General features: G+C 42.5%; 2 protein-coding genes across 2 annotated transcripts; one reads left to right on the forward strand and one right to left on the reverse strand.

The window, feature by feature from the left end:
* Positions 1–3,293: 3,293 nt before the first annotated feature.
* Positions 3,294–6,410, forward strand: nfkbiab (nuclear factor of kappa light polypeptide gene enhancer in B-cells inhibitor, alpha b). Its single transcript, XM_058091008.2, has 6 exons — positions 3,294–3,649; positions 4,621–4,726; positions 4,812–5,022; positions 5,389–5,477; positions 5,581–5,841; positions 5,929–6,410. The coding sequence occupies exons 1-6, from the start codon at positions 3,396–3,398 to the stop codon at positions 5,962–5,964; spliced, it is 957 nt and encodes a 318-aa protein (XP_057946991.2). The 5' UTR covers positions 3,294–3,395; the 3' UTR covers positions 5,965–6,410.
* A 1,136-nt stretch (positions 6,411–7,546) lies between these two features.
* On the reverse strand, positions 7,547–11,580 carry psma6a (proteasome 20S subunit alpha 6a). Its single transcript, XM_058091015.2, has 7 exons — positions 11,398–11,580; positions 10,242–10,336; positions 10,056–10,137; positions 9,623–9,778; positions 8,721–8,899; positions 8,266–8,360; positions 7,547–8,183 (listed from the first exon to the last, which is right to left on the reverse strand). The coding sequence occupies exons 1-7, from the start codon at positions 11,471–11,473 to the stop codon at positions 8,126–8,128; spliced, it is 741 nt and encodes a 246-aa protein (XP_057946998.1). The 5' UTR covers positions 11,474–11,580; the 3' UTR covers positions 7,547–8,125.
* Between the last annotated feature and the right edge of the window lie 106 nt (positions 11,581–11,686).

Raw genomic sequence — 11,686 nt, forward strand, 5'->3', positions numbered from 1 at the left:
TTTTGCCCGTTTTTCAGGTCCGCGGCTGTCGATTTTTCGCCTTTTTTTAGGTTGTTTAAATGACACCTTCCTGGTCCGGGAAGTGGACAAAACCCACCACACATTAATCAGGGGTCCCGGCAGGACCTAAAGAAGGCAAAAAATCCCACTTTTCTGACGCTTCGTTTTTTGCCCGTTTTTCAGGTCCGCGGCTGTCGATTTTTCGCCTTTTTTTAAAGTTGTTTAAATGACACCTTCCTGGTCCGGGAAGTGGACAAAACCCACCACACATTAATCAGGGGTCCCGGCAGGACCTAAAGAAGGCAAAAAATCCCACTTTTCTGACGCTTAGTTTTTTGCCCGTTTTTCAGGTCCGCGGCTGTCGATTTTTCGCCTTTTTTTAAAGTTGTTTAAATGACACCTTCCTGGTCCGGGAAGTGGACAAAACCCACCACACATTAATCAGGGGTCCCGGCAGGACCTAAAGAAGGCAAAAAATCCCACTTTTCTGACGCTTCGTTTTTTGCCCGTTTTTCAGGTCCGCGGCTGTCGATTTTTCGCCTTTTTTTTAGGTTGTTTAAATGACACCTTCCTGGTCCGGGAAGTGGACAAAACCCACCACACATTAATCAGGGGTCCCGGCAGGACCTAAAGAAGGCAAAAAATCCCACTTTTCTGACGCTTCGTTTTTTGCCCGTTTTTCAGGTCCGCGGCTGTCGATTTTTGCCTTTTTGAGTTGTTTAAATGACACCTGAGTGTGTGGGAGGTTTCCACAGTGTTTTTGACCAGAAAAGTGCATTAGAAGCAAGTTGAAAAAAACTGAAAAAAACGTGACCCAACAGATTGAATGGTTGCACTTACACTGGGCTTTCCTATGAGCCAACTCTCGAGCTGGGATGAGGATGACTCAGGTTACATGTTGAAAATCCCTGAACAAACATCTGAGTGATTTGACAACAACATTCTATTCTGTCCTGCCCTGTTTTGTTTTGTCATGACTGAGATACGAGCTCACTTGACTTTCATCTGTTTAGATAACATAGCTGAGATATGGAATGTTTTCAGTATGAATACCCAGCTGTGTGAAGTGTGTGTGACCATTCCACTGTTTGACAGTGAGGCCCGCTGAGTGCATTCCTCCTCTCTATTCATACAGTCACCAAAGTTCAAACACAGGTCTTGTTTTGCCTGTGTATAGCCCAGTGGGTCCATACATTCTAGATTTTCAAAGATATATTCTATATGTCAGTGTCCCTCTTGCCAAAATGCAAATACTGTACATTGCTTAACATTTGAGTTGACAGTAGTGAAAAGTGCTGAGAGCCTTCAAGTCAAACTGGTCTCGCTGACTGAACAATGCTAGCTTAAGTCAGACTGGAGTTCCCCCCCTCCCAAAACATTACAACTCACTTCATTTCAAAACACACAGCTCAAAGGTTGTCAAGTCCCAAGGCCTTGTAAGATCCTCTACAAGGATCTCGATTAATGATCTAGTGCTTTGTTGTGTAAATATACTGACAGTCAATAGAAACTTTGAGGTAGAAATGTATGCATATTCTACTTGTAGGTGCGTTGTTATACCCTGTGGATTTATTGGTGACTTAGTGTTGGTGTAGTTGAGCAAATGACGAGTTGGTCTCTGTGCAAAAGTGGACCAAATACTCAGTGGATGCCCACATAATTAGAGGATTGGTTTTGGAGCCCTATATAAAGGCCAAAAGTTTCTATTGACTGTCAGTGTATTTTTTTGCAGAGGTTTAGTAGCTCACAGTGTCCGTCCATCTGTCTATCCGTTTTCTATGCCGCTTATCCTCACTAGGGTCACGGTATGCTGGCGCCTATCCCAGCTGTCTTTGGGTACACGCTGGACTGGTCGGGCTCACAATGTATGTTTGAAAAATCATTAACCCAAACCTCTCAAATGGTGGTTCTTTATATGTACCCTGGGGATAGGCTACTGAGGACAAGTGGCATAGAAAATAAATGAATTATTACTGTATAATCAGAATAAAATTATGTCAATAGTGCACAATAACTAAATAATAAAACTCTCAAGTAGTGGGTACTATACTCTTTCCTACTCTATATACTACACTATACTGGACCGAACCCACTCAGCCCTACTGGATATGCAATTCAACTGTGCTACTGTCAACCTTCCAGTACAACCCTATATTATTAAAATTAACAAAAAGTTGTGTGACCAATATTCCACAAATGGAAAATAAATCTACTGCATTATGGTACTTGGCTTCCTGGTTTCCCAATTTGATGTGTTGATTTCTTCAAGCATGTTTCTGTTCTTCAAGGCTTATTATTTATCTGTTTTGCTTCTTTCTACTGCAAAAAAGGTTTTACCATATCTTACTTATTGTGTGGAAATATGGGGTAATAACTATAAAAGCAATCTTCACTCGCTAAATGTACTGCAAAAAAGGGTAGTAAGGATAATTCATAATGCCCGCCTATGAGAACATACTAACTCCTTATTTCTAAAAACACAAATACTTAAACTTGCTGATATAGTTCATCTTCAAACAGCTAAAAATAATGCATAAGGCTAAAAATAACCAATTACCTAAAAATGTCATCCAATACTTCTCTACAAGAGAGGAAAAATATAATCTCAGGGAAGAACTAAATTTGAAACACTTATATGCTAGGACTACGTTAAAAAGCCATAGCATTTCAGTATGTGGAATCAAACTATGGAAGAGAAACAATACAAGAAACAATACAAGCAGTTGATGTTTGCTAAATACAAGGATGAAGAGTTTTGAACCAGTCATGATGTGCTATATATGTCACTATATTGACACTTACTATGGTACCCAATATGTTATTGTATGGTCATATAACCTCGTACTTCGGTACGTGACAAAAATAAAATAAACAAAATAAACCAAAAAACTTAAACTATATTCGGAAAACAGGAAGTGAACAAATGTAACAGTTACTGATTGTAAAAGTACCAGATGGAGGGGTAGGATTTAATAAGCTTTGCTTCTTCCTACTCCTTTAGGACCTGATCATGTGATGCACTCTGTAACCTGATGCGTGTTCAAATGAAATAAAACCTTTGCCAAAAAAAAGTTGTTTTTAAGTGTTCATGCATACATCTGAATGTAAATGTGGACATACTAATATTGATGCAAAACGTGACTAATGCAAATGTGTTTTTTCATTGGACAATGTGTGCAGTGTATTATGGTTCTCTACAGAAATCCCCACCCGGAGCCAGCAAATGTAAATACGGCGTTATTTTAAGTGATAGTCTGCTGGAAATCCCCCACCTAGTTGTCTAAGCCCCGCCCCCCCCTCCAGCGAAACACAGACGGCTAATAATTAGCAGGCAGCCGCTGCACTCCCGACACGTCGAACCAAGCGCACCTTTTAGCCAAAAACAAGGAGCAGCAATGGCCCTCCACAGGAACACTTTAATCAACCAAATGGATTATAACCGAGAACCCAAGGAAGGAAAGCCGACTCAGTCGACCGAAGAGCGGTTGGATAGCGGTTTAGACTCGCTCAAAGAGGAGGACTACCAGGCTGTTGAAGAAGAAATATGTCGCCTACAGCTGGAATGTGAGCCGTCGTGGCACAAACAAACGGATGGTGTAGCAGCCGAGCTACAAGAATGGAGAACACAAGTGACAGAGGACGGCGACACGTAAGTTAGAACACACAACGCCATATTCACGCTATCGTATCGTTTGACTCGCTTAGCTTAGCTTAACTAGCGTACCCGTCTATGTCCCGGGAGGTCATTTAATCGCCTCCGTGTAGGGAATATCTTTCTCTTAGCTTGTCACGGAATACAATGCAACATCGACACAACACCGGGAATGTTTTTGGCTCAATTATTGCAAAGAGTTCCGTTTTTAAAGAGAGCAATTGGACGTAAACAAAAGCCTATTATCATCACCAGGAATCCACTATGGCGGTGGGCCAGACTGGGAAAGTCCCAGGCGCGCCTCCAAAGAGTCCCAACCGGTGCTCGCCCCCGTGAAAATGAGATGAGATGAAATTAAAAAAAAGTAGTAGTATCTATCTACAGTCGGTGTGTTAACGAAAACCATACTACGGAAAATATGTCCACCTCTGGGGTTGCCTCAACGCAACCAGTTTGTGTATCACACTCCTTAGATGTAGTGAGATTCCCATTGGAGGTGGTCATTGAATGCCTCACTGACTGACCTCTGGTCAGTGGCTTGCAGATAATTGACTACAATTATCATAAAATTTGGAGCATATAGCATAGTAAAAGTGTATTTGAATTATTTTTCATCCAATAGCGTATAAATAAGTGTATATTAAGTCATCTTTGCTTTGCTGGCAAGCTTACATCGGAAGAAAGAAGTTGAATTGTTTACACCACTAATGACAAATAATATGCTTTGTCAATGGAGGGCCGAAACACTGCAGGTTTTCTCTCCAACTGGTTTCTACAGCAAGGGATTTAATTGGCAAGCTCCTTCCCTCAAATGGAAGAGGTCAGCCGGTTTAGTGACCGGCTGGAAAGCGTCTCGGCCCGCCATGGCACGAGTTTGACACCCCTGCCTTAAGTGACCTGTCTACATCAATATTATGTTGTATGCAGTGTTTTATATAGATTCCCAACCCCCTTTCCTCTGTCTCTAGGCTGCTTCACTTGGCGATCATCCATGAGGTAAAGGACTACATCAGAACAATCATCACCCTGTCCAAGAACACAGACTTCCTCAATGTCCAAAATGACCAGCGACAGGTACGTGGATTTTGTCTGCACGTCTTCCTGTGTGCTTCCTGCTTTGTGAACTTACATATATTCTCCCTCTGCACCCCCACGCCAGACTCCTTTGCATTTAGCAGTGATAACAAACCAGTCGGATACGTGTCAGCGTCTCCTGTCAGATGGCTGCGACCCCACACTGGTGGACGACAGCGGGGAAATGCCCATTCACATTGCCTGTCGCCATGGTAACCTGCCGTGCTTCAGCGCCATCACGCAGTTCTGTCGTCCAGAGCATTTACACACAATGATGGCGGCCTGCAACTACCAAGGTAAGCGTAGGAAGACGAATTAAAACCCATAACGGGCTGGGAGAATCTCTCTATGAATGTTCTGAGATCCTGTTTCAACCGCTGTTGCACTGAGCAGCTTAATGTTGCCTGGAAAAATTACTCAACTTCCCATAGCCGAAGTCAGGAGGCGGTGCCTCTGCTGACTAATGTCAACTCTGGCAGCTATTTTGCTCCAGTTTCTTCAATTTATCATTAAAGTCTACACAATCAACATAGCCGCTCGCGCTGTTGATAGAGCCGCGATTGAAAAGCATTTTTGATCGTCTTGGGATGCTCATCTCCTCCAAGGTGCTACATCTTCTCAAGGTAGCAGACATTCAGTTGGCTTTCCTGTGTCTTGAACAGGTCAGAACTGCCTCCACTTGGCCTCAGTTCACGGTTTCCTCTCACTGGTGGAGAATCTTGTGGATTTAGGAGCTGATATCAACTCCAAGGTACACACCAGATACACACAATCGGCGTGTGTGTGTTCACTATTGTTTGACCTCAAATCTTAAACACGTACAGCATATTGACTGCTGTTCTCCCGTCCTCCAGGAGCAGCGCAATGGACGCAGTGCCTTGCATCTGGCCGTTGACCAGCAGAACCTGTCTTTGGTCAGACTGTTGCTGAAGAAAGGAGCAGACCCCAACCTCCTGACATCTGGAGGCCACACCCCCTTCCACCTCACCTACGGTCGCGAGAATGAAGACATCAAAAGGGAGCTGTTTCTGTTGACCCATCCTGACCTGAGAGAGCTGCCCGACAGCGAATCTGACGACAGCGAGGATGAGGAAGACAGAGAGTCGGATGAGGAGGTGCTTGCTTGTTAAAAATTCCACTGTACACCAAAACAAAAAGCTCGGTGCATGAAAGATGTTTTGTTCTTCCCTGTGTGTGTGTAGGTGGGTTATGATGACATCCAGTGGAATGGTCATTAACGGGAAGTCCCAGAAGCAGGAGACCCTGAGAAAGAAGATGTAGGATGAAAGAAAATAGCTTGGCGTGTCTTCTACTGCCTACAGTGGCATCGCGGCAGCCTGGCAGTGTGGCTGAAGCTGTAAAGTCATGGTTGATCCTCTGACATCAGCAGTGGACGGCAAATAAATACAGAAACAAGGCAGCTGCAGGAGCTGATAAGAGACTGGTGACCAAATCAAGTAACGGCGCTGCAGGCTGGCGGGTGCACAGGAACGTACCATGTGTGGCTCGCCAATCATTCACAAGCGCATCCATTCAAAATAACAGTTCTCTTGTATGATATTGTAAATGCTGTGTATACAAAAATATTTTTTATGGAAGCTGTGAAAGTGTACAGTAGGACAGCTTGTAAATGTTTGACAGCGACACTCCCATTTAAATTAAAACACTTGTATTTAACAGGAAATGTTCTCATGTGTGTCATTAGTGGTGAAACAATGAATTAATCGTTGTGTTCCTTTTGAATATAATGCAGAACATTTTAGCTAAGCACATGTCTACTTTACATGCACAGATAGGCAAGTTTTAATGCCTTAGTACTAGTAGTAGTACACACAAACGCTAACTGGGAATGAGGAACTTGGTAGAGCAACACGCAGCTTGGGGGAAATTTTGTGTGCAAAACGAGACTGTCAACCAGGAAGTTTTGTGGGCCTTTCAAGACAGCAACAGGAAATTCCCAGGAACAAGAACACTCAGTTGTTCATCACATTCCGTCCTTTCATGCCTGAAAGAAGGGACTCTGCCTAACAGGATGTTTCAGTCATGATAAGGGAGGGGAGTTTTCAGACAAAGGCATTTCAATGATGTAGGTTTGAGTTGGACTTTAAAATGCAAACAAGTGAACGGTAACTATAAAAATTCAAAGGGAAATTTTAAATGGACTTGCCACCACTTGTTTACCTCTAGCCCAGCATTTGATATCGACATGTTTTGCCTTTTATATGAATTTAATCCCTGCTAACAATGCTAATCGCTAACCATCCATCCATTTTCAATGCCGCTTATCATTTGGGTTCGCAGTGCTAATCACTGATAGCACCTATTGAGATTAGTCATAGATCATTCACTTAGTACTGGAAATAATTGAGCTAATCCGTACTGATTTCACATAATTCCATGAAGGTATATACTTTCAAATGGGTGAAATGGCAAAAATGCTAACAATTACCATGCTAGCAGTGCTAGTGTAGCATTCAGCAAAACAAGCACTATGTACTGCACAGGAAATGGTATGGCCTTTCTATAGTTGCAGTGTGTTACAAAGATACACCTTTTTGGACGTAAATGGTTAAAATGCTAACAGTTAGCATGCTATCACCTGGAAAGACGGTACTAAATACTGAAACTGCTACAACATGCCATGTAGTTACTATGTATGTAGTATAACATGAACGCAGTATTGTGTATATCATCGTATTGTGTCCCCATTTGCAATATTTGACTTTTGTCACAAAAGCCACCCAATTATGTCCTCACTTACTGCGCCAAAGTATAAATGCAACCTAAAAGTAAACCCAGCAATGTACAGAATCTTTTGCATTCAAATTCCTCATCACATTTATTTCAAGAATAAGAAAAACATTGAGAAATTAAGTTCCAAGTTTCCATTTACAAACATAAAGAAAAACTCTGCTCCAAAAGCACCAATAGTAAATAATTTGCATGCTGTCAGATTGTTATAAAGACTAAGGCAGCCAAGGTTCCAGGCACAGAAAAGGAAAACTCCGGCATGAAGTAATTTGTGAGTTCCTGCTGAGGTTGACCATAGCAGACATGTTTGGTAGGATAAATCATCTATTCCCTGCTTTATTACTAAATATATATCGGATTAGAAACACCAACCTGGCACTGCAAAAAAAGCAGAGGGGTTGAGGCTCAGAGGTGCCATATTGTTATTCACCCTGAGTAAAGATAGTGAAGAAGAATTGTTTACAAGTGAAGATGAAAATGAAAAACGCAAGATAAAGTAGCTTCTGTAAGAATGCGAAGGTGGGATTGGTTGAAGAATATGGAAATATTTTGTCCAGTCTTGGATAAACACAGAAAAAAAACCAAGTGGGTTACATATTCAACCCAGTAAAGTGTTCATCTTGTGGAAGATTCCATCACTTGACTGTCTCACTCTCGCTCTGACAAAGCCACCAGATGAGTGTCAATCTCAGACTCGGAGAGAATCCTGGAAGGCAGATGAGGCACGTTAACACGTGGATAATCATTCTCTACTTTGACCTTGTAGTTTGACTTGTCTCTCCACTCACTTGAATCGCGGTTCTTTGGTGGAGACAACCCCCACTTCCAACTCTGAGGGCTTGAAGTCGATGGACAGGACAGTGGACAGACATGAGATAGCCGTCTGGTTGGAAGAGAGAGCAGCGATTAGGAGCGGGAATCAATAACAATAACATAGGTGGCGTATGTACATGTTTATTGATATTGCAAATACATTGCATATAAAGTGTGCTTGACAGCTACTACAAGGTGGGTGTATGTCTGTCCCCTTAAACATCTGCTACTACAGAGCTCAGGGCTTTCTGTCATTATGTCAGTGGAAATAAACATGGCACCATTTTGCTCACAAGCCACTGTCATTCTTCAACCACCGGTCAAGGGCTGTCCCCGGGGATCGAGTTTCATTAGCTAAGCATGAGGGAACGTGGCGTCTCTCTGGTATGTATGGATTGTATGTGCCGGGTGCAAAGAGTGTGTAAAGTACTTCTATGGTCTGTTCATAGCTCCAGTCCGGTTTTTTCTTGACTTTCTTCTCCAGGAAGCTGATGGCTTCTGTCTGTTTCACTCCAGCTGCAGTGGCCTTGAAACCGCAGTAGTAGCCGGCAGGATCGCACTTAAACAGCTGCAGACCCACTTCTTCATCCACTCCCACCACCAACATGCCTGAAGCAATTTTGGACATGGTTAACCTTCGCTTTTTGTACGCCACGGTTAGTGCGCAGATCTCACAGCTTGGAGACCCGAGTTCAATCCCACCCTTGTGCATCATGTGTGAAGTTTGCATGTTCTCCCCGTGCATGCGTGGGTTTTCTCCGGTTTCCTCCCACATTCCAAAAACATGCTAGGTTAATTCGCGACTCCAAATTGTCCATAGGTATGAATGTGAGTGTGAATGGTTGTTTGTCCAGGGTGTACCTCTCACCTGAAGACAGCTGGGATAGGCTCCAGCATCCCCCGCGACCCTCGTGAGGATAAGCATTAGAAAATGAATGAATGAATGGAAGAGCTTATTTGGATTTACATTACATTTACATTGGATTTAAATTATTACTATTTACAATTATTTACTGCAAATTTCCCCATGGGGATGAATAAAGTACCTACTTACCTATTACATTACACAAAACATTTTATGACTTATTGCATAACTCCTACATAACTCAAATATTCCAAAACAAAATGCTGTCTGCTGGGTTGACTATAATGCAGACATGAACCAGCATTGAAATTGGTATCAAAAACATGAAGAAATGACAAAAGACAAAAGACAAAAATGCATCAGAAGCATTCCCTCATCACTGTCGTTATAAGACTGATCTTTGGTAAGGAACATATACAATCCTATATCCGAGTCAAAATGATATTTTACATTAACAAACTACTCACAGCATCCTAGCGGCCTCATCTCAGCATTCTGTGTGTAGACTTGAGAGATGTCAGCCAAGCGTTTGCACAGCATGCTAACAGGGATCTCATAGCCGTACTTGTACATCCAATTGGATGCTTCATATCTGGCTCTTTGTACCTGAGACCTGCTGTCAGCTGGAGAAAGGCCACAAGAGGTTAGCATTGCAAAAAAAAAACATAATTTTTCATTGTAACAGGATGGTACAACATGTACAACTGAGTTAATACTCAAACACATTATAATGGGACTCATCTACTGCCAAATAGCAAACATCACTCCTATAGTCCTTATAGTACTTTGGCTCTGTTGACATCATATGACCACTTCACACATACAGTAAAACCTCACATGAGCAAAAGGAAACCTGACCTCCCCCCATGTTTGGGGTTTAGGTGGTGTCAGCTGGCTTACCCGTCATGCCGGTCATTACACACCCAGTGTTCTCTGTTATTTTGAATAGATGTGTGACTGTCTCGGCATCTAGCAGCTTGTCCTGAAGAGCACATGACAAAGACGTAAGAAACACTATGGACGTAGCGGCTGGGGAATGTGCTCGTATGCACGCCTGTGTGTGTTATGGTGTCCATTTATACTCACTGGGATTTTCTTCTGGGTGACGACCACGGCACAGTCCTTCCCCCTGACTGCTACAGAGGTCAGTCCTCCCTGGTTGATTGCTTTGAAGGCGTACTCTGAGGAAGGTACAAACACAACATTCATTCCTTGTCTTCATCACCATATAAACATTCTAGTTATGAAATTGATTGACCCTTATGAGGATCAAGGGTAAGTTGTCTTGGGGCGAGAGGCGGGGTACACCCTGGACTGGTCGCCAGCCAATCACAGGGCACATATAGACAAACAACCATTCACACTCACATTCATGCCTATGGACAATTTGGAGTCACCAATTAACCTAGCATGTATGTTATGAGGAAACCCACGCATGCACAACAGGTACAACATGCAAACTCCATACAGAGATGCCCAAGAGTGGAATCGAACTCGGGTCTCCTAGCTGTGTGGCCTCTAAACCACCGTATATCTTCTATTCAACATTCATTCATTCATTTTCTCCCCCTTCTTTAAAAAATCATTATCATTAAAATATCATTTGCACTCCAGTTTCCTCCCACATTCCAAAAACATGCTAGGTTAATTGGCGACTCCAAATTGTCCATAGGTATGAATGTGAGTGTGAATGGTTGTTTGTCTATATGTGCCCTGTGATTGGCTGGCGACCCGGGTGTACCCCGCCTCTCGCCCTGAAGACAGCTGGGATAGGCTCCAGCACCCCCACGACCCTTGTGAGGATAAGCGGTAGAAAATGAATGAATGAATGAATATCATTTGCAAATATTTTATTGGAATTGAACCTTTATTTGTAAAGTTGGAATAAGCACATGACTGATGCACCATTCCTGCCATTGTAAATAGTGACAGTAGAACAAAAAGTCAACTTTATCAAAGTGGGGCTGTTATATGAGGTTATAATTTTGCAGTACAGTGATATTGGCACTACTGTATTATGGTATTACATTATGTATTAGCTTATTACAGGTTTAGGGATTGTGTAACGCTGTCAAATACGCTAATATTAGACGAGGTGGCAATAATCTTAGGGAATACTACAACCTTAACACTAATACTCACTAAGAGTAGTAATAATAGGATGCACCAGACGATAAACGTGCTGCTAGCTACTGTTAGCATGTTAGCAAGTGACAGAGCAGGATTTCCCCTCTTTACTGACCGACTTGGTAGAGTCTCCCCTCCGGAGAGAAGATGGTGATATGACGGTCAAACCCCGCACTTGAGCCCCGAGACATGACGACATGAAAAAGCACTCAAAATAGGTTTAATTAAGTGAAAACCGGTCAGCGGAAAAAGACAACTAAGAGAAAGTTTGCTCCGGGAATGCGCTATCAAAATAAAGGCTCCTACATCCGGGTCACTTCAAGTTTAATAGTACAATACTACAATACTGTATTGCAGAGATGTTAATAAAATAATAATCAAACACAATCGTATAGACATTGCTT

This window comes from Doryrhamphus excisus, linkage group LG14 (assembly GCF_037039965.1).
Source record: "Doryrhamphus excisus strain RoL-2023G ecotype Guam linkage group LG14, RoL_Dexc_Guam_v1.1, whole genome shotgun sequence".
Taxonomy (NCBI): Eukaryota; Metazoa; Chordata; class Actinopteri; order Syngnathiformes; family Syngnathidae; genus Doryrhamphus; species Doryrhamphus excisus.